The 26,962-nt window shown below is 42.6% G+C and overlaps 4 protein-coding genes across 13 annotated transcripts in view; 3 read left to right on the top strand and 1 right to left on the bottom strand.

The window, feature by feature from the left end:
• Positions 1-26,962, top strand: part of LOC108887009 (coxsackievirus and adenovirus receptor homolog) — a 111,991-nt gene that overhangs the window by 15,214 nt on the left and 69,815 nt on the right. Inside the window, exon 5 of one of the 2 annotated variants that reach the window (XM_051072685.1) lies at positions 18,812-19,506. The exons of the other annotated variant lie outside the window; for it this stretch is intronic. Coding sequence (XP_050928642.1) covers positions 18,812-18,900 — 89 coding nt within the window. The 3' untranslated portion in view covers positions 18,901-19,506. Of the gene's footprint in view, positions 1-18,811; positions 19,507-26,962 lie in introns of those variants that run through there. 2 annotated transcript variants of the gene reach the window in all.
• Positions 1-26,962, bottom strand: part of LOC108887006 (low affinity immunoglobulin gamma Fc region receptor II) — a 77,612-nt gene that overhangs the window by 25,594 nt on the left and 25,056 nt on the right. For 3 of the 9 annotated variants that reach the window (XM_051072679.1, XM_051072678.1, XM_051072672.1), the window contains 2 exons: positions 8,356-8,619; positions 8,031-8,276 (listed from right to left, as the gene is read on the bottom strand). The exons of 5 other annotated variants lie outside the window; for them this stretch is intronic. In XM_051072679.1, coding sequence (XP_050928636.1) covers positions 8,031-8,276; positions 8,356-8,619 — 510 coding nt within the window. The remainder of the gene's footprint in view (positions 1-8,030; positions 8,277-8,355; positions 8,620-26,962) is intronic. One more of the 9 variants, XM_051072676.1, reaches the window with a different exon arrangement.
• On the top strand, positions 1,558-5,783 carry LOC127142763 (V-set domain containing T-cell activation inhibitor 1-like). Its single transcript, XM_051072692.1, has 2 exons — positions 1,558-2,249; positions 4,794-5,783. The coding sequence occupies exons 1-2, from the start codon at positions 2,180-2,182 to the stop codon at positions 5,162-5,164; spliced, it is 441 nt and encodes a 146-aa protein (XP_050928649.1). The 5' UTR covers positions 1,558-2,179; the 3' UTR covers positions 5,165-5,783.
• Positions 24,074-26,030, top strand: LOC108887015 (selection and upkeep of intraepithelial T-cells protein 7). Its single transcript, XM_018682185.2, has 3 exons — positions 24,074-24,257; positions 24,746-25,096; positions 25,391-26,030. Exons 1-3 carry the CDS (start codon positions 24,185-24,187, stop codon positions 25,750-25,752), a joined length of 786 nt encoding a protein of 261 aa, XP_018537701.1. The 5' UTR covers positions 24,074-24,184; the 3' UTR covers positions 25,753-26,030.

Genomic DNA, 26,962 nt, shown 5'->3' with positions numbered 1-26,962 from the left:
GACCCAAGCTTAACCAATATCTACCCCAAACCCTTACCTTGTCCTAACCAAGACCTGATTCTAATGCTACCTTTAAACCACATCAGAACCTTTAAAAAGTCATGGGGAGCAGCCAAAATGTCACAATGCAGGAATGTACTCACTGCAATAGTAATAAGAATACTGAAATATGCTCTTGTAAATATATAAATTTAAGACATACACACACACACAGATACACAACAGAAACAGATACAAACAGAATCACTACCTCTGCTCCGTCTGATTGGCTGCTGCTGGTGACTCAATATTTTGATGTCACTGTATGTGATATCATCAGTGATGTCATCTTCTCTGGCTTCCTCTTCATCAGCTGGAAAAAAACAATAAAACAACAATATAATTTACAATATAACTCATACTTGATATGTAATAATTGATATATATATATATAAAACTGATTGGAATTGTAGCTTAACTCTGTAACTTATAATTATTTGTAAATTAAGAACAAATCTGGAAACATTAGCATAAACAGAAATAGAATGTAAATAGAAAAACAGGCTGATAATAGCTAAGTCAGTGTCTCACCATTAGATTTTCTTTGAACACATAATTTCACCAGTAGAACCAGTAACACCAGAACAACCAGACCACACAGAGAAGAAAAAGACACCAACACAGTGAGAAAAGAGGAGGAGGTACCAGAAGGAGAGGTGGGTGTAGGTCCAGGTGTGGTGGGTTTTTCTAAAATGAAAAAGAAATTAAATCAATTATATGATCAATATATTAGATCAAACATTCACAAATCTTACTGTTCAGAACATTCTGAGGTTAAACTCAGAAACTGGAAACTGGAGTTTATTTCTCTATCTCTTCCAACATCTCTCTAAATTTAACCCTCGTTACTTTACTGAAGGTAAAGTCAGAAACGTCTCATTCTAATGACTGAAGAATCCTGTTTGTCCTCCTGACCTGTGACAGTGATCCAGCTGGGTGGAGACTCTCCATCACTGCTGATGTTACACTTGTAGAGGCCTTCATCAGACTTGGTAACATGGTGGATGGTCATGTGACCTGTAGGCTCAGTCCTGATGAGGGAGCCATCTTTATAGAAAGCAGCTGGGAGGTTGGAGGGAGTGGTCTTTGTTTTACAGTGCAGAGTGACATCATGTGCCTCCATCACAGGGAGGACAGGACTTTGGATGAACCTGGGCTCTGGTCAAAGTCTAAGGTGCTGAACGTCCTCTATCCACATCATTCATTGTAAAAATATATGTTTCCTCAGAACACACTCCATCCAGAGATGACGCCTGTTTCTCCACATGCAGTAAACTGTACATGAATCAAACTGTAAAGTGTTGATGAAAGAATGAGTTTTATTCTGAAGCAGCCTCACTAACTCACTAACATGTTATCTGTGTTTTTAATAAAAGAAAAGAAGAAAGAGACCAAACCATAAACCTCTGCGGTTCAGAGTCAGATCAGATCCTTGGAGCTGGTTGTGGTTTGTGGACCTGCAGGTCTGATCATTGGTTTAACTGCTCTTTATAAACTGAGTAGTGAAGTAGTAGAAGCTGTAGTAGTACTGCAGGTACTGGTCCTGTGACTGAGGACTGACTCTCTGCTGACACCTGCTGGTTCAACAGGACTGACACCACTATGACCTGTGGAGCAGGTGGATCAGACCTGGTGTTGAATATGAGGCAGGAGGGGACACTGGTCCTCCTCCTCAGAGGAGGAGTGAAGTGATGAAGCTGATGGTTCCTCTTCTTCTCTGTTGATGACTCAGCTTCTTTCACTCTCAGCTCCAGGTCAGGAAGTGTGTGCTCTAATAAAACACATCAGATGTTCTGTCTCATCCTTCAACTCTCAGGTTCACACACTTTGGATCTTCAGCTGCTGCTCTGACCCCGACCTGCTGCTGTTTACTGCAGCTGCTGCAAGTTCACTGTGATGGAGGAGTTTCCTGTAAATCACGTGACTCCTCTGTTCATACAGGTCGGGGCGTGGCGAACAGAGGCGGAGAGAAACAAACCGGACAGAGCGTAGTGTCATTCAGACTCAGAGTTTGAATTAAAAAGGCTGATCAGTAGTGAAGCTCCATTTCCTCACTTTCAGCTGCATCTAACAACTTTCATCAACGAGTTTTTGCAACAAGTGGACAGCGATTAGACAGAAGAGGCAAAAGAGGAAGAAGATGTTTTCTTCAGCTCTGATCGTCTCTGTGTTTCTCTTCACTTGTTTCCTGACATCTGTGGACTCTGCAGGTAAACTGAGAGAGAGGAGACTGAGTGAGTGTGTACAGTCCACGGTGTGTGTGTGTGTGAGTGTGTACAGTCCAGGTTGTGTGTGTGTAAGTGTGTACAGTCCAGGTTGTGTGTGAGTGTGTACAGTCCACGGTGTGTGTGTGTGTGAGTGTGTACAGTCCAGGGTGTGTGTGTGAGTGTGTACAGTCCAGGTTGTGTGTGAGTGTGTACAGTCCAGGGTGTGTGTGTGAGTGTGTACAGTCCAGGTTGTGTGTGAGTGTGTACAGCCCAGGTTGTGTGTGTGTGAGTGTGTACAGTCCAGGTTGTGTGTGAGTGTGTACAGTCCAGGGTGTGTGTGTGTGGGAGTGTGTACAGTCCAGGTTGTGTGTGTGTGTGAGTGTGTACAGTCCAGGTTGTGTGTGTGTGTGAGTGTGTACAGTCCAGGGTGTGTGTGGTAAAGTCAGAGCAGTGTTACAGAGCTGGTGTCAGTGTGTGTCTCTGCTCGGTGCCACATTTCCTCATCACACTCTTTGTCCGCTCTGACAACATGGCGGAGCTGTCAGAGACGTGTTGTTACAGTCGATATCAAAGACAACATGGAGGAGGGTTTTCACAGGTTTCTGTCGCAGAGGAAGATCAGAGTCCTGGTTAGAGACCAGCTGCTTCACCCAGGACTAACTTTAGGTTCCTGGGCTCCTGTGGGTTCAGGTTCAGTGGGACATCGACGCTGACTCATGATGGAACAGTTACTGTCGGTGTGGTCTGTTCCGGGTTCATGGCGCCATTACAGATCAGAACTACAGGAGAGAGGACCAGAGTTAGTTTCCTCAGCCCAGTTAGTTACTGTAATAACCAGAGTTAGTTACTGTTAGAACCAGAGTTAGTTACTGTAATAACCAGAGTTAGTTACTGTAATAACTTAATATTAATTTACTGACTGATTACCTTGTTAATCATAAAATAAGACGAGTCATGTTCAGACAGCGTGATCTAGGAAGTGGCATTGTTCCAGTTCATGTAGCTTAGCATTAGCTTCGAGTGTCACTCTGTGTAGCAGAGACAACCCACATGATTTTTATGTTTCATCATAAAATGTCTAAAGGGTTGTTGTTGAACAAATGCTCTCTGTGGCAGTGACAGCGACTTTTACTGGGCAGGTTCTGGATCTGGCAAAGCAGCATTTCCTCTGTCTCTCTCTGCTCCTGCTCAGACCCCTCACCCCTCACCCCTGGGTGTCCCTCTGGGTCTCTGAGGCCTCTGGCCTGTTCATCTTCCTGGTCCTGGGCAGCCTGTTGTCTGTAAGGGGGCGGCAGAAATCCTCCATCTGTCTTTTCTCTAGGCCTGACTCATCTGTACAACTCTTAGTAGCCAGTTTGGGAGAGAGTGAAACCTTAACCCTGCTGTTCTGTTGTTCTTAACATCTCCACTGATCATTTACTGCAAGAACTGGCAAATGAAAGCTGTTTTCACAGATAAACTCAGGACAATGACCAGAGAATCAGGTCCATTCTCCAGAGCTGGCCCTCCACATACACAGCACACAGTCAGAGCATGTGTTCTCAGCTGCAGGCAGTGTTCTGGTTGGTTTAGATGAGGGCTGGAGTCTGCAGGTAGACTCACCTACGCTGACCTGCTCTGTCCACACATCCACTCACTCAGACATGAAACAGACTTTGTACCAGGCAGCTGCAGGATAAAGTCTGTCTAACGTCCAGTCTGACTGACTCGTTTACATTCACACTGAAGGTTTCAGGTTTGCAGAGCATTAACTGTCCACAGCATTGTTAACAGCTTATCTGCAGTGACTTGGTGCTTTGCCAGTCCATCATTGCTTTAACATTCACCACAGTACTGTTGGGGTGGTGCTCTTTAGGTTTTGTCATTTCAACAGCTCTGGTTTGCAACAGTTTCCAGCAAAGACAAAAAATTAATGTATCTTCTCATAGTGTTTCTCAGCTCATCAGACTCACAACATCACAGCACTTTATTATTATTATTATTTTATTATTATTTTAAGCAATTTTTACCAAATTATTCACATATTTACTTTTAATCTCTGCACTTTAACATCTGAGGCTATCGAGCACATCAGAACCTCACTTTACCTGACAGATGTAAATGTAGCACTCAGAGCATCTTCCAGAAAGTATAACCTCAGTGTGGATTTTATCTGCATCAAGTTGATGTCAGAGTTTTCCCAGAAACACCTGCTCTCTCTGTGGTGCTGTGGGAGTTAAAAAAAACAAACACACACCTCTGTCTTTTACCTAAAATTTACCATCACTGACCTCAACATCTACCTTCACTGATGGCTCTGACTGTTGTTTCTTCTCCTGTAAATCCACAGAGTCTTTTATCAGCAACTTCCTGTGTGTTATTTCAGATGATGGATGTTCTGTGGTGAACTGAGTTTGATGTGGACAAAGTTTAGGTCTAAATAGATTTCAGTCTTTAGACTGTAGAGCTGTTTGAATATGAACTCATCAGAATCAAAGGATTTCTAAAGAACTGGATCACTGACTCTGACTTCCTGTTTCTCTCTCAACTTTCTCTGTTGGGATTCAGACTCTACAGAGATAACAGTGAAGCCTGGAGAAGATGTCCTCCTTCACTGTCAGGGTCCCAGAGATGATACCATCATAGTGTTAAAGTGGATTGGTCTATACCCGGAGTCAGAGGGTTATGTCTTCTACTACATAAAGAAGGATTTAAATGATGAATACCAGCATCCATCTTTTCGTGGTCGAGTGGAGCTGAGAGATCCAGAGATGAAGAACGGAGACGCCTCTGTGATTCTGAAGAACGTCAACATCAACGATGCTGGAAGATATGAGTGTTATGTTAGAAAGAACAACACGGGGAGCAGCACTGAGTTCAACAACACCATCAGCCTGAAGGTTGAATCAGGTGAGTTTGTAGAATCCAGACTCAGGTGAGTTTTGGAGCAGCAGCTTCCTAGTTGTTGATGTGAGAGTGAAGGCTGATCACAGATCAGATGTTGGTGTTTTCTAAAGATGTTGTTGATGAGACTTTGTAGAAAACAGCTGGTATGAGTGATGTGATCAAAGTGCAGTAGATAATGTCTGACAGGAGTTTGAAGAGGAAATGGATTCTGTTCTGTTCTTCAGTCATCACCTACCTGACACTGATACCTCACACCTGCTTCTACTCTGCAGGTAACACACAGGGACACAGGGAGGAGGGAGGAGACAAGGAGGGAGGAGAAACAGGTGGAGACAGCAGAGGACATGGTGGACTGATCGTTGGTCTGTCTCTGTCTCTGATTGTTGTTGTTATTGTTGGTGTTATGATCTATAGAAGATGTAGAGGACGTACGGAGCAGAATTCAGATCCTCCTCCTCTTAATGAAGCAGCTGTTCCTCTTCAGAGTCTCTGATCTCCTTGGTCCTGAATCTTTGTCTCCTGTCAGACAAAGAAGAACAGAATCAGAGGGTTTGAAGAAAACTAAAGTCTAAAAACAGGAAGCAGTGTTAGTGTGTTCAGATGCTCAGGACAAACAGCTGCTTTGCTCTCTGACTCTTCCTCTGCTCTGAATGAAGGAAAAAAGTCTCAGTGAACTGTGATCTGCTGATGTTCAGGTAGAGAAGGAGGAACAGTCAGAAAACACTGAGTTTATCTCAGTTCCTCTGTTCCCTCAGACCAACAGGAGTCAACTAAAGAGCTGAACAGCTGGAAACAGCTGTCTGCTTCAACATGAACTGTTCTATACGTCTTGTATTGACAGATGTTCTCAGGACACAGCTTTACACTGGATTGTTGGACATTTGTATCTTGGTCACTGATGATTTTGTTATAGTTATATAAGCTGTATAAGTTAGAAAGGATTCAGGATCAGTTCTGTCAGTGTTGGACTCAGTTCTGTTTTACTGATCTTATAGTTGAGGAGGAAATGACTCTGACTCTGTACCTGAACAGACTGAACATCAATGTTGAATCAGACTGAGGTCTACATGTGTGGAGACAAACATGAGACAAACAGACTTTAAAGTGAAGTAGAGAAGGAGGAAAATCAGCTGTCAGGACAAAGGTCAAAGGAAACTTGACTTCTCTAATAATCATTTTCTCATTTATTTAACCTCTGAGTCTAAATGTTACTATGCAGCTTCCTGTGGAGCAGTTTGATCAGTTCAATGATTTACAGACTGAAACAGTCGATAAACCTGAGGTTTGGTCTGCTTCAACTTGGTGCAGATGGAGTGACTTTTTTTAGTCATAATTAATTATTTGAACATGTGACCAACCACATGTTTAATTTAAAAAGTATTTAACAGCAGCCATCTGCTGCTGAAACTGAGCAGTACACAGTATGGAGAGTTAGACGTGTGTTTAGAGTCCGTGTTGGGAAAAGATTCAAACATTTTACTTGGAAAAAGCAAATGGCATCTATTCAGCAGAATCATCCTTTAACATGAGACGTCAGAGTGTAAAGGTCAAACAGAGAGACCTCAGTCAGAGTTATCTGTTACTGATGTGGTGTTATAGATGTACTGACTCTGTCAGTGTTGAATCAGACTGAGGTCTACATGTGTGGAGACAAACATGAGACAAACATGAATGTAGTTTTTGTCCTGACAGCTTCTCTGACATCTACTTTATTACTTTGTGGAACTTATAGAAACTGTCTCATGTATCTTTACAGCTGACTCTGAGTCTCTGCTGTTTCCATGGTAACCGGTTCATGACGTTGTTGTCAGGTGAAGAGTTGAAGTGAACCAACCTGTGATCAAAACAGAACAAAAAAGAACAAAGAGAGCAGTTCAGTCTGTCAGACTGTCATCATTTATTTTCTCATATCAGTCATTTGTCACATTTTAATTACAAATGATTCATAACACTAACTTTCTGCCCGACCTAAATGAAAACAATTTAATCTGTTCCTTCAAATTAAAAGCATCCAGTTGGACTGAACACAGTCTGATCTGGATTGGACTGAGACCCAGGTCTACAGTTCAGGTTTATCTCAGACCTAAAGAAACGTCTCAGAGGTTTTAATAAACGTCTTGATGAAACAGAGGTTCAGCTGTTGATAGAGACAGATTCAAAAATAAAATAACTTTCATTTGATGCTTTATTTTTAATACTGAATTTACCAGAAGGTGTTACTAACTAACACAGATCATAGACATTTTTTATCATGCATGCGTGCATATGTTTGTTCCTACAAATGAAAAATTAAACTGACATTTTTTGAATGGAGTTTGGTGACTCTCTGGTGATGAACAGTCAGTCACAACCTTATTAAACAACAACCTCATTGTTAGGATGTTTGTTCAGAGGTGATGCTCAGTGGTGACCTCCACAATGTCATCATAGTCCTCAACCAATCCCTGCTCAGCCTGGGTGGGTGGGGCTGTTGTCATGGAGACCAGCAGGTCATTTCCTGTCAGAGGAGTTCATCATAAACTTTAGATACAGTTTATAAACAGAACTCAAAGAGGAAACAGCTCCATAATGAACCTGATGGAGAAAACTATCAACACTACAGAACTGACTGACTGACTGACTGACTGACTGACTGTAAGGTCAGTGAATGATTCAGAGTGTTACCTGTGGGTCTGTGTCGATATAAAGACACCATGAGGACAGTGGAGATGAAGTACGGACACAACACCACCAGGTAACGGACCAACATGAACACAAGGTGGAGGTGGGCTGGGGCAGGGGGCGGAGCTCCAGAGGTGGGAGGGGCTGTGGTCATAGGTTTGTCTGTAGAGAGAAAGTCACCTGGTCAGGTGAAGATGTGGATGAAATAAGTGTTGAAATCAAAGTGAAGCTCCTGACCTGTGACAGTGATCCAGCTGGGTGGAGACTCTCCATCACTGCTGATGTTACACTTGTAGAGGCCTTCATCAGACTTGGTAACATGGTGGATGGTCATGTGACCTGTAGGCTCAGTCCTGATGAGGGAGCCATCTTTATAGAAAGCAGCTGGGAGGTTGGAGGGAGTGGTCTTTGTTTTACAGTGCAGAGTGACATCATGTCCCTCCATCACAGGGAGGACAGGACTCTGCAGGATCACTGATCCACCTCAACACAGAGACAAACTACAGCATTTCATCCATTTACACACAGCTTCATCAATACTAACTCCACAGTCTGATCTTACCAGTGACAGTGATGCTGATGATGTTACTGGTTGCTCCCTCTCTGGACTCACACCAGTAAACTCCACTGTCCAATGGGACGATGTGGATGAAGACACAGGAAGAACCAGTTGATCTTCCCCACCCAGCTCCACACTCAGTCATCTGTCGTCTAGTTGTGTTCCTCCTCAGCCTCCATCCAGCAGAGCTGTCGTCCTCCTCACAGCTCAGAGAGACAGACTCTCCTCTAAAAAACTGAGATCTGCTGGGACTCACAGTCAGACGAGCTGAGAGGGGAATCAGTGTAAATTTGAAAAAAACAAAAAAAACATAAAGTTACAAAGTAAAACTCAATGAGCCAACAGCTACAATCTTCAATGTTTAAAATTCAATGTAAAAATGTGGCTGTTGTGGTCGGAGCCAAATTTGCACTCTTTACCTCAGTTGTAGAGATTCAGGGAGGTGAGTAAGTTGTCTCTATAACACATCTATAATTCATCAGCAGCACAAACTACAGCCTGTGACCATGAATCAAGAGATTCTCTAAAACAGTTTAACACTGAACATCAGAACCTTCATGAAGGAGGAAACTAAGTGTATATCAGCAGAGTAGATGAGACAAAGCAGCAGCCTTTGACTTCAGTGTTCACAGCACTGTGTCTGTATCCTGAAAGCAGATGATATCAATGTAGAGCAGGTTCACACTGAACTCAGGACTCTGCAGAAGATTTGTTTGTTCATTTTTTCAGCACAAATTCAGAGCAGTCAGTGCAAGTTAAAAACTGTTCTCAGGTAAGTGTTAACAGGTTCAGTCTATAACAGGTGCACCAACCTTGAGTGTGTCTGCAGCAGAGCTCTGTGGTCAGCCCTGAGAGGAAATAACAGCAAGGTCTGAGTTTCACATGCAACCAGAGCAGAACAGTTAAAGCAGAGAGAACTCAGAGAACTCTGGTGTCGTACAGACAGAATCCTCTCAGTACCTTCAGACGGACGAGGTCAACAAACTCTCAACAAGATACACCCATCAACAACTGCAGCACCAGCATCTCTTAGAGTTTTAACAACAGTTAAAGAAACTGAAAACTGGTGAAGTGACTCAAACTGCTGAGGCCACAGGAAAATCACTGAGGTTACATTAGATCTGAAGATCAGAAACATGTTCTACATGAGAGTAACATGATCAAATCTGATGACCGCAGGTCTGTCACAACTAAAACACGTCGTACGACTCCTCTACAGTCGACCAGGCTTTAGAAATCAAACGTTTGCTGAATGTTTGTAGACGCTGCACTGACTCTGATCAACCTGCACTGGAAATCAGCAGAACTTCAAATGATCATGATCGATTCATGTTATAAATGAATAAAGTGGATACTTACAGAGCAGCCACTGAAGAGATGTGAACTTCATTCTGTCATTTAATCATATGAGATCAACAATCAAGTGAAACCCACCTCCTTCCTGTTTGCTCTGTGGTTTTATCACCAGCAGGTTAGGGGGCGGAGGTGTTAGTTAGATGTTTGTTACTCTCTACTGAACATCTACGGGTTTATGAAACAATCCTGCACTTTAACTGGCACCAAGAGATATAAACACTTTCCTCCTGTGCTAAAATCAATCATCTGCACTGATTTTCAAATTCTATTTATCACTTTTAAAAACTTTAATAGACCAGTGTGGGGATTTAGTGACATCTAGTGGTGAAAACACAGATTGCAACCAATTGAAAACCCATCCCCTCAGCCCTCCCTTTGAAAGAGTGTCACAGAGACTACAGTGGCCTTCAGGGGACAAAATGACATCAACTAGTCTGACAAGTGAAGAGGTTTGTTCATATATCTATGTTTAGATGCTGTATTTAGTTGTTAGTCTATAAAACTGTAGGTAATAACTGACATGTACTCCCTCCTGTCTTCATCTTCTTTGGCTTCCACATACAAGCTGCAGAGTCAAGGTGAAAATGCTAAATTTGTCCGTTCTGGGCTACTACAGAAACAGCAGACGCCATGGAGGACCTGCTCCAAACTTCCTGTAAACCTGAAACTCACCAGCCTCGCAACAAGGCTACAAACAACCCATAATGCAACAGTCTGTGCAGGTGTCAGTGTTTCAATGGGCCTCATTTAAAAGGAATATGTGATGATGTAAAGAAGTAATTGTACCTGAATGTGATATCTCAGTAACACCTTGAAGGAATTTCTTCAAATTTCATACAAACATTTGGACTCAGGGATGAACTGATTAGATTTTGGTGGTCAGAGGTCAGAGGTCACAGTGACCTCACAAAACACATTTGGCCAAAGTTCAAGAATTCAATTCATTTTTCTAAAGATGTTGTTGATGAGACTTTGTACAAAACAGCTGGTATGAGTGATGTGATCAAAGTGCAGTAGATAATGTCTGACACTTCCTTCCTGATGAATCTTCCTCTCCTCTCACACAAAGATGAAAAGAACCAGTGGGTCTGAAGAAAACAAAACTTTAAAAACAGGAATTTTGATTTAAATACTTCTACCATCTTAGCATACTGCACTGTGGACTGAAGGGTGCACAACACCCAAGGTCCAGACCCAGATAGGCCGAGGCACCACAGCACCCAAACTTCTCAAGAGCTCAAGAGTCATGTCAGGTCAAGTTGAGTCCACTGGTTTGCAGTAACAACTGTCGACATTTCAGTCAGTCACTGGTCAAAGCTAAACTTAGTCACACAGTATTCAAATGAGTCTGAAACCCTGTTTTTAAAGGTTGTTCTACACCCTCCTCAGTCTATCAGTTAGACTGAGAGAAGATGAGTGTTTTGGTCGTTGTTAGACCACGTCAGCATGTGGTTATTTCCTAGATCTAAGATGTTGCTCAGGAGCTGCTGTAGCTTCATTTTGACAGTAATGACTGGCAGTGTGAAGGGTTTTTAAGGAATCTAAACTTCAAGATAAAAAAAGACTTTCAGGAGAACAACTTAAAATTCTAATGAAATTAGTTTTTACAGAGATTGATTCATGCAGTGGTAGAGGTCTGAGCGTGAGATGCTGATACATGAAGCGATTTTTTGATAAGACACAGGATGTGAGCTTTGACTGGTTTTCCTATGTCTCTCTGCTCAGATTCACATGAACAGATAACATATAAAAACACCCAAAAAACTCTTTAATTGCCCACTTCCCCTCCCTCCCTGTTTGTGGTTTAACAGGATGCACTTGCTGCATCTGCTGTGAGGAGGGTCAGTGTTTGAACTTCAGCCTGCAGACACCATGAAGGCAACGCTGCTTCTCCTCTGTAAGTACAGAAAACTTCAAGAAATCATTAAGGATCTGAACTAAAACTCTCTGTCGGTCAAACCAAGTTAGACATGAATTCAGATGGATTTAATTCAACTTTAGTAGATATTTCAAAAGGAACTCAAACTGTGATATTGTGAAGTTTTATTATTAACAACAGTTTATGAAGCTGTGTGTGTCTGTGTGATTCAGACAGATGTATGTTTGTGCATAAACAGACTGTGGTTTGACAGTGGCTTTTGTTTCAGTGTTGCTGATCCATCGACGGTCTGCCCACAGTCCTGGTGAGTTTCCATGCATATGAACGAGTCCATTTTAGAAGTGGAGACTGAAACTGTTTACAGTTTAACGTGTTGGGATTTTGCCGTGGACGTCGATATTTAATGTCTCTGTAAAATCTAAAATGTCTGATGAACTTTAATGTGCGTTTGTGGCCAGCCGTCTGCTGCTACCTGCTTCCTGTGTGTCTGAAAACTGTGTGTGGTCAGCATGGTCCCTCTCACTGGCCTGCGATGCTCTGTGTGTTTTGACAGCTTCTATCACAGCAGCATGAAGGTTTTCAGTTACTCTTCTGTAGGATCAGACCATGACCCTGTCTTCACTTCATCACTTCCTGCTCTTTGTGTTTGCTGAACCTTTCTGCTTCTTTGTAGCCGACTCTAACTCTGTCTGATGAGTCTGCTTATCAGTTGCATTATCTGAACCTCTGTGGTGGTAAGTAACTGAATACATTTACTCAACTACTGCACAAAGTCTGAGGTATTTGTACTTTACCTGAGTATTTCTTTCTTCTTCACACATCAAATCAGAGAGAAACATTGCACTTTTTATTGCTCTACATTTGACAACTGGAGTTACTCAGCAGACTAAGGCTTTACAAAACATAGAAACAGCTGGATGATGGAAACATCATCAGTTTTTTCATCAAAACTTTGTCCTGTTACCAACAAAAACCAGCAATGATGATAAGATCTTGAAGTGTTTACCACGTGCTCAGATGTACTGACTTTTATGTCAATAACAATAATTAACAATGAATTAATTATGAAATACAACTTAACAACATAACTCAACCAATTTTAAGTCTAGAAGTGATATATTTATACAGATATTTTAGATCCAGTGAAAGATCTGGAACTGAGGATTTTCTAGACAGTTTCTCTCTCTCTCTCTCTCTCTCTCTCTCTCTCTCTCTCTCTCTCTCTCAGCCTCTGTGAAAGTCGTTCCCAACAAGTCTCAGTTTTCTGAATATGACAACATCTTGGTGAGCTGTGAACACTTTGGCTCTGGTGAATGGACGGTGTGGAGATACACAACACAAAGGTCAGTTTACCACCAAAACACCAAGAGCACCACAAAAACACCACAAAGCACACAACACAGTTCTGTTACTCCATTAATCACTGCACACTGATCATCCTTCACAGACCACATTTAGGCTGATTTCACATCTACACTGTTTGTTCTGGACCTTCACAGTCCACGGTCCAGAAAAAAGGACTGACCAAAAGAAGTGGTCTTGGTCTGGATCAAACAGAACCATGGTTCAGTTCTTCTGCAGTGAGTGTAATTTCTAGGAGACGGTGAAATGTGACGGTGTAGTGATTTCACCAACATCCACAGCACAAACGAACAGTGTAATAAAATTAAAAGAAAGAAATGAGGCTTATTTTCTCTGCAGAATTTGTGGTGATTCTCATGGATTCTAAACACAGGCAAAGCAGCAACGCCGTCAGCATCACCATCACTGGTGAGACTGATTAAACTACACTGTGCAGTGTCTATAAGCATCTTTAAGGCCTCTGCTGTTACCATGGCAACATGTGCCCTGACATTCTTCACTAGTTGTACAATACGTTTTTCTCCACATCCAGATGAACCAGTGATCCTGCAGAGTCCTGTCCTCCCTGTGATGGAGGGACATGATGTCACTCTGCACTGTAAAACAAAGACCACTCCCTCCAACCTCCCAGCTGCTTTCTATAAAGATGGCTCCCTCATCAGGACTGAGCCTACAGGTCACATGACCATCCACCATGTTACCAAGTCTGATGAAGGCCTCTACAAGTGTAACATCAGCAGTGATGGAGAGTCTCCACCCAGCTGGTTCTTAGTTGAAGGTGAGGTCAGGCGTTTCCTTTGTGTCAGTTTGGTCAGTTTGTCACCAAAGTCATTAGTTCTGCAGTGAATTTAAAACTGCTAGTATTTATGATACATTCTCAATTTACATGGTAACATAGTTGTATGAGTCACATAATAAAACACTGGTTCCTCCTGGAACTGAAGGTACAGCAGAAGAAAACAAGAATAAGAGGAACACAGGAGCAACAGCTGGGTATTTGAAAGGAAAGTAGGAACGTTACATAGAGGACAGAGTACTGGGAAATAGGGATGTGCACGAATAATTAGCAAATTAGTCAAAACCAAGTTAGTACCAGGTGTGTTTGTTTTTCCAGAATCCCACAGCTCATGTTCTGAATCAGCCCTGTCTACGCTGACAATGCTCCGATACATCGTGGTCATCTCCCCATACTTCATCTCCACTGTCCTCATGGTGTCTAAATATCGACAAAGACCCACAGGTAACAACCAACCAACCAACTAACCAACCAATCAATCAATCAATCAATCGTCCCTATCATAATGTGCTTCATTGAATCAAACTAATAGCTTCTCCAGGTTGTTTTCAAATGATTTATCACTTAACTCTGCAGAGAGGGCCCGCTTGTTTCCATGATGATGCCCCCACCCACTGAGGATGATGAAGGACCAGATGGAGAGTATGATGATGCCATTTCCGTCACCACCGAGCATAATTTTTAAGCTCTGCACTCTCTCTCACTGCTGTGAGCAATGTTGTGCAAGTTCATCCTTCACAAGAGCTCAAGTTAAGTTCACACAGATTCAAATGAGCAACTTCACATTCATTTCTTTCATGTTTTTAAAGAGCTATTCTGAGCTACCTACCCATCAGCCCCTGGCTCCCAATCACTGCCACTTCCCAAACCAAATGAATTACTGTATAAAATGGTGATTTAATATCGTGGCTGATCAGTGAATGTTTTATATGAGTTTGGCTTGGATTGGCTGTCAGCTCATGATGTTCCCTCTCTCAGTGATTTCTTGTGATCATCAACACAGATCTTTCCTAAGACTGGACAGATGCTTCAACTTGTTGTTTCACATTTGGCACAATTTGCCTCAAAATGTTTCAGTTGGAATCTGTTTTGATTTGTTCCTAAAAGTTGCAGCACACCAGGTGACATAAATCTGAGGATTTATGCCAAATGCATCATCTTCTGATGAAGCATTTTGATGCATTACTGCCACCTTCTGGTGCATGAGTGTTAACTTTGTTCAGTTCACCAGAAACATGAGCATGTCCAATGTCCACCTCTTTTAGCATGCTCATACACAACACTGGCTGTGGGTGGTGGTCATTCAATCAGTGTATTGTATGTAATGTATTTTAAAAACATGATTCCATTTTTTGTGTTAAGTTGCTCATGTTTGATGTTTTGGGGATTAAGTGTAAGAAAATGTCACAGGCTGATTTTAATTGTTGCTTTGATGTTTCCTTTGGTTTCCTCAGTTATTTTGTAGTATACAGGATGTTTTATGTATGTTTTTGCCTTTTTGGAATGTCTGAAGGTTTCCAGATGCTTTCACTTTTTACGAGTTTCCTATGTCTGAGTTAGCCCTTGGGGTTTATGCTTAGGATAAGAGTTAAGAATGTGACCCCTAGACTAGTAGAGGTTAAAGGTGAGGGTTTCCTCTTACCCATCATCTTTCTCTTGACAGTGAAGGCATTGAACGAAGGTCCAGATGTCTCCTATGTACCATGTAAACAACCAATGTATATATACTGGTGTGCAGAGCTGTTAGAGAGAGAGATCCATATTGGCTCGGATCCTCTCACAGGCTACTGCAGTGCTTGTCCGATGCTGAACTACTTTGTAATAAACTTCTATATACAAGTAAGTCAGTGTCAGCGGAGATCTTCTCTTCATCATCTTCACATCAACATCACCACCTAATATACCACAATTTTTCTTTAGTTTAATAGTTTTTAACTTTTATTCTCAGGAGCTGCAAAAGTGCTTTTTTTATAAAGTCACATTAAAGCAGGAAATGCAGGAAAAGAAAGAAATGACTTAGGGCAGACAGCGACACACAACAGATTAAAACACATCAGTCACTGGTGGTTGTATAGAAATATCAAGATATACTGTATTGAATATCCCCATAGTGCCGCAAGGAATGATTATTTTCATTATCAATTAATCTGCTGATTATTTTATTAAATGATCTTATTGATTGTTTAGTCAATAAAATGTGAATAAAAGAAGATCCTAACTTTTCTGTGACAAGAACAGAAAAAAACAGAAAAGTCAGAAAATTGTGAAAGAGTCAAACAGTTTTATCAGTTATTAAAATACTTGTTGATTATCTTTTGGACAATAAGTCTTTTTTAATATATATATATATATATATATATATATATATAAGGGTTGAGTTGGTCGATGAATGTTTAAATGCCTCTGAGTCTGGGGACATTCTTTTCAAAGGGACCAAGCTGCCAACGTGCTGACGGCGAGAGGGCGATGTTTTCATTTTCTTTGTTCACCTGAACTGCAGGTACCATGGTTCACCTGTGCTCAGTGCTGTGCTGCAGCATTTTCTCTATTCTGAGTCTGTACAGTCCAGCCTCAGATCTGTTATCTAAGCGGTCTGAGTTCCTGACTCTGATGGAGACACAGTGACTGAAACATTAGTCTGTAGATCAGTCAGTGAGCTCTGGTCTCTTCTCTCTGAGGTTTTCTGTCTCTTTCTGAGAAGCAGCTGGTTTGGCTCCAGGTCGATGGATGAAGCCGACATAAACGTTGGTGCTCGACAGACACCGTAGCTGTTACAAGCCACTCTGTATTTTCACTAGCCTTAAGTTTGTAGTTGGGAGGGTTGACAACAACGTTGGTGGTGGTTGGTGGTCGTACGACGCTCACCATCAGAGACCAGGGTTCACATCTACAGTCTCATCTGTGGTCGGTTGTGTTGTGGTCCGAGTGACTCTAAACCCTCGGTGTGGTCTCACCCCACATGTGTCAGCTGACAACAGTCTGCTGGACTCATGCATCAACCTTCAACACAGCAGAGGACACTGGAGGTCTTTACCTTATAAAGGAGGACCTTATAAACAGACTGAGACTAAACTCAAATCCCACAGATCAAACATAAACATCTCTCTGACAAACGTTCCTCTACACACACCTCTACATTAGCAGCCTCAGGACCCGTCAAACAGCGTCAGGCCGCAGGAGTCAAACTCACAGCTGGAGACTCAGTCCGGGAGAAACCAGACGGCTGAAATCCTCCTCGGTCCTCTCCGGTCTTCCATGCGGTCCTCCGACCTCACGCACTTAACTTCCGCTTTAACACACATACCAGCACGCGCTCGAACACGCACTGAATGTGCTCAGATTCAGTTCAGACACACGTTAAAGTCCACATGTTCATGTTTCAGTTTCCTGAACTTTCTCACGGTGACCGACGCCGGCGTCTTTTCCTCCGCGTTTCCTCCGTGTAGATCCTCACCGGAGATTGGCCTCGACCACAGCCTGTGTGATACACTGCTCTGTGCAGAGAGCTGTGGAGAGGAGGGAGAGCGGTGGAGCCTCAGCCTCCCCGACCTCCGCCTTTCCACCGGTCCGAGCGGTAAATACACTCAGTGAACGGATCAAACCAACCCTGAGCCGCGACGAATAAAGTGCAGGAACTGTGCAACGGACGCAGGTCTTGTTCTGAGTAGTTGGAGAGGTCAGGAGAGGAGGACAGGTGGAGGAGGCAGGAGAATGGAGTGATGGTGTAACTGACACAGGGTGCAGCTGCTGGTTCCTCTGCTGCTGCTGTTGCGTGTTTTTACACTTCACGAGCTGAGTTTCCTGTAGGTGGAGTTTCCTGGTAAACCACGTGACTCCTCCCTCTTCATGTAGGTTGGGAGTAGCTCAGAGAACCAGAGGGAAGCAAACAGTTATCCGGCTCAGGGCATCACACAGAGTTTGAGGAAGAGGAAAAGTTTGATCAGCAGTAAAGTCAAGATCCACTTGTTAGATTTCTCCTGCATCTCCAGGCCTTTGCTGTTTGTTCAGGAAGCTGAGGGCGATTAAACCGGAGCAGAAAAAGAGGAAGAGGATGTCTGCTGCAAAACTGATCTCATCTGTGTTTCTCTCCGTTTGTTTCCAGACATGTCTGAACTCTGCAGGTAAGCTCTGAGAGAGGACAGGCTGCTGGTGGTTTGATGAGGGAGCTGAGGTGAAGTGTGTGTTTCACTCATTGCTCCATTTCTGCCAATAGGTCCCTAAATGTTACACACTGGACCTGAGTTATTACTTATTTCCTGTACTGAGATGTGTCTCCAAGTCTTTGTAACATCATCATCTCTGTTATTTCAGGTCATGGGATGCTCTGTGGTAAGTGAGAGCTGTCTGAATATTTCCTGAAAATAAATGAATTTCCTAAAGAACCGGATCACTAACTTTTACTTCCTGTTTCTCTCTGGACTTTCTTTGTGATTAAAACCGTCAAGAGCTAAAAGTGAAGCCTGGAGACGACGTCACTCTTCACTGTCAGGGTCCCAGAGACGCTGCCATTTCAGAGTTAAAGTGGAGCAGACCTGATCTGGAGTCAGAGCGTTATGTGTTGTACTTCAGAGAGAACCAGTTACATGTCAAAGACCAGCATCTATCTTTTCGTGGTCGAGTGGAGCTGAGAGATCGAGAGATGAAGTACGGAGACGCCTCTGTGATTCTGAAGAACGTCACCATCAAAGACACTGGAAGATACGAGTGTTATGTTAGAAAAACAGGAAGCCGTCCTGAGCTCATCAGCACCATCAGCCTGACAGTTGAATCAGGTGAGTTGGTAGAGTCCAGACTCAGGTGAGTTGGTAGAGTCCAGACTCAGGTGGGTTTTGGAGCAGCAGCTTCCTGGTTGTTGATGTGAGAGTGAAGGCTGATCACAGATCAGATGTTGGTGTTTTCTAAAGATGTTGTTGATGAGACTTTGTAGAAAACAGCTGGTGTGAGTGATGTGATCAAAGTGCAGTAGATAATGTCTGACAGGAGTTTGAAGAGGAAATGGATTCTGTTCTGTTCTTCAGTCATCACCTACCTGACACTGATACCTCACACCTGCTTCTTCTCTGCAGGTATCGGACGTGTCGTTGTTCTGGCAGTTGCTGTGGTTGTTGTTGCTGTTATTGTTGCTGCTGCTGTTCGGTGTTTCAGAAGACGTTAAGGACTCACAAGGCAGATTTCATGCCAGCCTCCTCCTGCTACATCAGATGACTGTGGGAAAGACTTTTTACATTATGAGGTCCAATCAAAACGTGTCACCACACTCTGTTCACCTGCAGTTTTGAATCTAGATTCACTTAAACAGAAAACTTTGTTCACATTTCAGATACTTTCATGTATCAGAATATCCAAATACTAGCCTAGACTAGGCCCTCTGACCGAGTGAAAGATTTCCCACACTGGTCACTTGCGAACAGTTTCTCTCCACTGTGAACACCAGTATATTGACTGTTTTCCTGCAGCAGATACTTTCCTCTAATGGAGGCAGAGAAACATTCCTGCTCAATTTTCTGTTACTGATACAGTTAATTAATACATTCATTTATTTTATAAAAATAAATCAAATAGAAAAAAGAGAATAATGTTATAAGGTCTTATTAGAGTTTCTGGTGTGTGATAAGTAGCAGTTCTGTTAATCAGCCAGCAGGTGGCAGCATCTGGTCAGAGGACACACATGATGACAAAGATAAATTCACTTTTTCAGTATCAATCCATCTGTTAAAGAATTTCTTGATGCAGAAAATAAAGAGCTTCAGATGAAAAGAATCACAGGATTTTGATGGTTTTTGTAACTCACAACTCTGCATCCGTGTTTACTCTGTGTGTCACTTTTTGTTTTGTGTACAAAGATTTTGTTCTTTGTAAATTACAGCTGAGTCATTAATCACCAAACCTCCCCACTCTCCTCTCTGAGCAGTGGAATTCAAAGGACAGACACACAGATCCTGTCAGGAAACTGGAACTTGTGCTGCACTTTTATGACTCAGAGCTAACATCTAACTTGTGTAGGGCAGAGAAACTCTGAGGGATCACTGATCTTTAGAGAGGAGAATGAGCCAGAGGGAGGGAGAGCAGAGGCAACTGCTGGGGGTCTAAACCCTGTAAATGAGTCCAGGGAGAACAGCGGTCACGGTGTGAAGCTGCAGCAGGGATGAACTGATCTGGGCTCAGTTTCCAGGATGATGTTGTTTAATAAACCAAATCTCTGCAGGTGTTTGGTCTGTGAAATTCACTCAATCATTCACAAATCTCCAGCAGAAAATCCCAGAGGAAGGTTCCTTCAAAATAAGAGCTCAGAGTTTATGCTGGAGTCAGATGATGTGAAACCACCACCAGTCTAACCCTGGTCTTAGGGGGTCTCAGACCAGACAAATGATCTGACATTTGATTTGTCTGAATAAAGGCTGTGTTGGAGGGAGGTGGGGGAGGGTGGAGCTGGCAGCGGGGGGAGAACAATAGTGAAGCCTCAGTTCATCTCAGACAAGCTTCTAGTGACCACGAGGCACAGCAACAAGGATACGAACCGGGACCACAAGCTGGACCAGGACAAAGGAGGAGAACCTTTACGCAGACTTCACTGACCTGGACCTCTTCATGATCTTAGTGGAGTAGAACTAGGACCCAGATTTTATTCATCAGGACCTCTACAAGAAGAGTGTTGAGTGCTGGGAAACCCTCCCCCTCCCTCCACGGCTGAAGCTGATGTTGATCTCAGGGTTAAATTCTTCCACTTTACCAAGAGTTTGGAAGCAACAGACAGGAGCTGCACTTTGTTCTTAAGAAGCTGCAGCTTTTATTCACCAGAAACTAACTCGTGCTGAACGTTAACGGCTCAGAGCCGACGTCTCACTTCAAGCTGCCAAACAGTTTTTGTCTCTCGGCTCTTTTCCCTCCAAAAGTTCAGTTACAGATTCCTCCTCAGTGACAGGAGCCACAACAAGAAGATTAAGGAGGAGAACTAGGACCCGGACTTCATGGATCAGGACCACTACAAGACCAGCATTAAGGAGGAGAACCAGGATCCGGATTTCATGGATCAGGACCACTACAAGACCAGGATTAAGGAGGAGAACCAGGACCTGGATTTCATGGATCAGGACCACTACAAGACCAGGATTAAGGAGGAGAACCAGGACCCGCATTACTTTGACCAGGACCACTATGAGTCCAGGTTGATAGAGAAGGACCAGGGACTGGTTTTAATTGACCAGGACCAGTACAGGACTGGGATTAAGGAGGAGAACCAGAACACAGACTTCATGGGCCAGGACCACTACAAGAGGGGTATTAAGGAGGAGAACCAGGACTCAGATTTTATGGACCAGGACCACCACAAGACTGGGACAATTGGGGAGAACCAGGTCTCTGATTTTTTTGTTCAGGACCACTACAAGACCAGGATTAAGGAGGAGGACCAGGACCCAGATTACTTCGACCAGGACCACAACAACACCAGGACAATTGAGGAGAACCAGGACTCAGATTTCATGGAACAGGACCTGGACCACCAGAGCATGGAGCCCACTGGTCCCTCTGGTCTACAGGTCAGTGTTCAGGACTTCAAAGTGAGTCTGATGTTTAGTTCAGGGAGATGTGTATCTGACATGACTGCAGGTTCGTCCAGCAACACGTCTGTAACGGCTTTGTATAAAGACTGGTTTTTCTTTCTTTATTAGGATCAAGATCAAAATGATGCTTCTACGACACCAACAGCAAACCGACGTCGCTCCAGTACTGGCCTCGTCACACAGGTAAGGTTTGTTATCGCAGGTGGTGAGAAGGTAAAACAAAAAGATATCTTAGATATTTTATAAACTGCCTCACTGATTTCATACAACACATGAGACAAAGACTGAGTAGATTCTATCTGACAAAGTGTTTTTGGTAGGGATCAAAGGATTATCGGCCGAGCCGATTATCGGCGCCGATATTCGCCATTTTGACGCATATCGGCATCGGCCGTTTTTTTTTAATCCGACGGCGATAAGAGATCAATTTAACACGCGGTTATTTTGGCGCTGATGCAGCCTCTCTGTCTGCAGTCACTCCGCTGTCTCCAGCATTGTCCCGCCCACAGCTCCATCTGATTGGTTACACACAGAGCGGGCAACAGCCAATCAGCAGTGAAAGCTGTGCACGCACAGTGCTCACACACACTGAACATCACCACAATCTGGTGCTGCTCAACTGGGACTACTAATTGATTTGAGACTCACATTTCTGTGCAAATTTTATTTAACTTTGTTTTATTTCCTTTATAAAACTTCAGGAAGATATGTATTTATTTAATTAAAATTTCAGTTAACTTTATAAGAGATGCTGCTGACCCTGGGAACTCCCTGCACTTTTTGTTTTTGTTTGAACTTAAAACAAAGATAAGTGAAAGATAAAATAACATTTCAGTTATACTGAAATTTTGGAAAACTTTATTTACTGTAGAAAACTTTAGGGAGCTATTTATTTGTTTAAGTTTTAATTTAACTTGATAAGACATGCTGCTGAGTCTGGGAGCTCCCTGCACTTTCTGTTATAATTTTAAAACAAAGATGTCGATTGTCTAAGATAAAAAAAACCTTTAACATGTTGCAAATCTGAAAAGCTGTTTAATAAACATATGCTTAAAGGCATTTAAACAAAGTTAAGTGCTGGCGTTTGTATTATTCAAAATTTTGATGCCAATATTTTCATTTTTACTGTAAATGAATATCGGCTCCTTGACTACTAATAATCGGTATCGGCCCTGAAAAAAACATATTGGTCGATCACTAGTTTTTGGTCTAAAAAAGAATTCTGTTTGGTCTGATGTCTGAGAACTGATGCTGTCTGGGAATGTTTTGAAGCTGACAGAGTACATGCACGATTTTAAACAACTCAGTCCACCATGAAATCAGCTCCTCTCCCTCTCTCTCTCTGTTTGTCTGCCACTACAGAAGCAGAGACGCACAAAGGCTTGTCAGAAAGACAATTACTGTGACCAGTGTGGGAAGACCCTTTCCACTCTGAATGGTTTAAGATACCACCAACGCATTCACACCGGAGAGAAACCGTACAGCTGTGATCAGTGTGGAAAATCTTTTGCAATTTCGAGCAGTTTAAGAAGTCACCAACGTGTTCACACTGGAGAGAAACCGTACAGCTGTGATCAGTGTGGAAAATCTTTTGCAATTTTGAGCAGTTTAAGAAGTCACCAACGTGTTCACACTGGAGAGAAACCGTACAGCTGTGATCTATGTGAGGCTCGTTTCCCCGTTTCATGTGCTCTACAAGCCCACAGAAGAAATCACACTGGAGAGAGACCTTACTGCTGTGAGCAGTGTGGGAAAAGCTTTAAAAGTTCTAGTTCATTGAGAACTCACGAACGTGTTCATAATAAAAAACCTCTATACAGCTGTGAGCAATGTGGAGAACGTTTTTCAATAAAAGCTAAATTAAAATTCCACCAACTCACTCACACAAATTTGAGATTGTACATCTGCCATCTATGTGAAACTGCTTTTGGGACTTTATCTGCATTAGAAAGCCACAGTTACAGTCACAAAGCAGTGAACAGTGTAGGGTTTGATTCCAACACATCAGGTCCACGAAAGAAATCACACTGAAGAGAAACCATACAGGTGTGAAACATCTGTGTAACCATCAGCATGTTTACACAGGTCCAACAAACCCCGTCTACGTCACGGTTCTTAACAAGCCACCAATGCATCCAGTCGTCTACAACCACTTGAACAATTTAAGATTTTTTCCTGCAGAAATAAAGTATGAGATTTTTTTTTTTTGGCTTTTTAGGCAATGGAAATGTTTCTTTTTATATTTGAAGTATTGAAATCATTTACCTGTGACAGTATTTACATGTTGTACTTACTCTTAGATTTTAATTAAAGGAGTTAGTTTTAAACCTGAACCTGCTTTATACTCTGATGTTTGTTGTTATTTTATCTGTGCAGAATGAAGAATTCTTCCTAATCCATATTTCAGACCTTTTTAGTAACAGCTTTGTGCTGTGTGTTTGATTTTGTTGTGATGTACCTTTATAGTGATTGTGTTTTTATTCAACATGGAGTGGTTTCAGTGTGAGTTTTTTCTTTGAGGCATCAATCCGTGTTGAACTCAATAAAGCTGTAAAAATGAGCAGAGATCTCTGATTCTTCTTCCACTTCTAGTAGCAACGAGTCGTATCAGATTTCTAACACTGCACCCATCAGGTCGTAGTTCATTACATATTTCTGTTGGTGTTACCGTGAGGTTTATAGGCTGTGATCCACAGACCAACCCTCTGTAAACCCCACCCTCCTCCTCCTTCAGGGATCGGCCTGTTGTTGCTCGTCTCTGGTATTTCCTGAGCATCAGCGCACCAAACAGCCTCATTTGTAACCAAAGGTTAACCCAAGGATTAACCTGATTCATAACGATCTAACTGCAGGATCTACTGCACCAGACGAGCACAAATGGCTGCTGAAACATTTGTGTTACTGTGGTGGACTTCACTGTTCCTCTGTCTCCTGGTGTCTGCCTCTGAAGGTGAGCTCTGCATCTCCTCACAGTCACTCTCACGTTATATTCAAATGTTTTAAAGATCCTTAAAATCTCTGAAAACACAGCAGCAAATCTCCAGACAGGTTTTACTTGGAGGAAGTGAAAACACATTAGAAAACCAATAGATACTTTATCCACTGCTGTGTTCATTCTTAGACATTTAAAACAATACTGTGAGATCATATGAATCCTGTAAACTGTCAGACTGAGACGCTGCAGCTCATGTTATAGGTCCAGCAGCAGGACTGTGTTATGGTAGGGGGGTGTTCTCCTGTCTGTGTCAGACTCAGGTTTGGTGTCCACCACAGTGTATCAGAAGTCAGCGTCCAGTTCCTCCTCTACCCCTCCTGGTCCAAATGATCAGAGACCAGTGTCCCTCTCTGACAGTCCCTCTCTGTGATTGGCTAATGTTGAAGTGAGGAGTTACACTTTGACCTTTAACCTCTGACCTGTGTTTTCTCTCTCTCCTTCAGATCAGAAGAACATCACAGCTGTTGCTGGACAGAATGTCACTCTGCCGTGTAAAAGATACCGGCCCATCTCTAACAGATTTGGCGTACAGTGGACCAGATCTGATCTGGAGCCAGAATACATCTTTTTTCAGCGTGGCAGGTTTCTTCTTTCAAACATTGTGCATCCATCTTTTAAGAACAGGGTGGAGCTGAAGGACAGTAAGATGAAGAACGGTGACGTGTCTTTGATTCTGAAGAATGTGACGAGTAATGACACAGGAAGATACGAGTGTCGAGTCTTTAAAATACCAACTTGCTTTGGTAGTCCAACTTACCCCATCAGCATCATCAACCTGGATGTTCGTCAATCAGGTGAGTTGGTAGAGTCCAGACTCAGGTGAGTTGGTAGAGTCCAGACTCAGGTGAGTTTTGGAGCAGCAGCTTCCTGGTTGTTGATGTGAGAGTGAAGGCTGATCACAGATCAGATGTTGGTGTTTTCTAAAGATGTTGTTGATGAGACTTTGTAGAAAACAGCTGGTATGAGTGATGTGATCAAAGTGCAGTAGATAATGTCTGACAGGAGTTTGAAGAGGAAATGGATTCTGTTCTGTTCTTCAGTCATCACCTACCTGACACTGATACCTCACACCTGCTTCTACTCTGCAGGTAACACGACCGAAAACATCTGGATTGAAGAAAATGAGGACGAAGGAAATGAGTATGGAGAGTACGAGTATTGGGATTATGAGTTTAGAGGAAAGTATGGAAAAAACAAGGATGTAGGAAATGATGATGGAGAAAACAAGTACGGACGAAATGAGGACGGAGGAAACACTGTTAGAATAATCAAGGATGAAGCAGAAACATATGAAGACAGCAGAGTAGTTGTTGGACTGGTTGCTGGTCTCTCAGTTGTTGCTGTGGTTGCTGTTGTTGTTGCATTGGGGATCTTCATTTATAAAAGACACATGAAGAAGAATCCTCACCTCCGTCCTGCTGATGAAGCAGGTGACCAACTGCTGATGTGAAACATTAACAGTAAATGGAAGATGGAGTGCAGTATAAATCACTCTCCTGTCATGTATCGGTGTGTAACAGTGGATTGTTGCTTCAGTCATTAATTCTCTCTCATTAATTACTCATTAATCTGGAACTATGCTTCATGTTATCAGCAGCTGAAATGTTTTATACTGATCTACTCTGGTGTTTTGTGTGTTGATTATTGATGATGTTCATTTCAATGACAGAAATCAGTTCTGCTGTGATTTGGTGATCTGGTTTTTTAGAATAAAAATGGTGGAAAGTCTTTTCTTTCATCTGTTCGATGCTTCGAGCTCCAAACTGAACTCAGAGTTAATAAAGTGTTCCTGTTTGATGAGCTGGATCGATGGTTGGTTTCTTCACCTGCAGAGACTGCTCCTGTCCATACACGTCTGATCTCACCTGAATCCAGATGAACCAGTCCCAGAGAAACCACAACACACCTGAGCTGAGCAGAAACAGCAGGTGGAAAACAGTCGTCAAAGAGGAGATTTATTTTTAAAAGACAAATTTTGCTTTATTAATTCAGGTCTTTGTCATTAGAGTTGATGACCCAGACTCTGAATCTAAACTCTTATAATGATAAACTGCAGCTGAGCTGATGAACAAACTGATACATGTTGATTTGCTGGAATAAAAAGCAGCTGAGTGAGTCAGAGAAAAACCACAACGAACCACACCTGAGCTGGTCCAGCCCACATGTTAGTCACTGTCTGTGCTGAGATTCACTGGTTTGGGTGGGAGAGTACACCAGGTATTAGACCGTGTCACTGAGAACTACCTGCTGTGCTACACTGATTAAACTGGTTTAAATACTAAGAACCTGGTTCAGAGTAAAAAGTGGCACCAAGGTTCAGTCTGTATTGAATCAGAGGCTGATTGACTCCAACAGCAGCTCATTACAGAGTCAGAGACTGAGACTGATCAGAGATCAGTTCAGAGCCGACATCAGTCAGCAGCAACACATTACCTTCAGCTCAGCTGCTGTAAAGTGTCTGTTAGTGAAACAAGTCTGTTTCTCATCAACAGCCTCATTATTGTTTTACATGTTTCAGTGGATGAACTGGGAGGATTTGAATCTGCTGCTGCTGCTGCCTCCTGCTGGCTGCTTCCTGTCACTGCTCCACAGACCACACATGAACTCACAGTAACTGATTACTTCATGTTTTACTTTTTAATGCTGAGTTCACATCTGAA

Source organism: Lates calcarifer, linkage group LG9, assembly GCF_001640805.2.
Source record: "Lates calcarifer isolate ASB-BC8 linkage group LG9, TLL_Latcal_v3, whole genome shotgun sequence".
In the NCBI taxonomy this organism is placed as follows: Eukaryota; Metazoa; Chordata; class Actinopteri; family Centropomidae; genus Lates; species Lates calcarifer.
The sequence above is the reverse complement of the archived record's forward strand: the minus strand, read 5'-3'. Positions and strand labels throughout refer to the sequence as shown.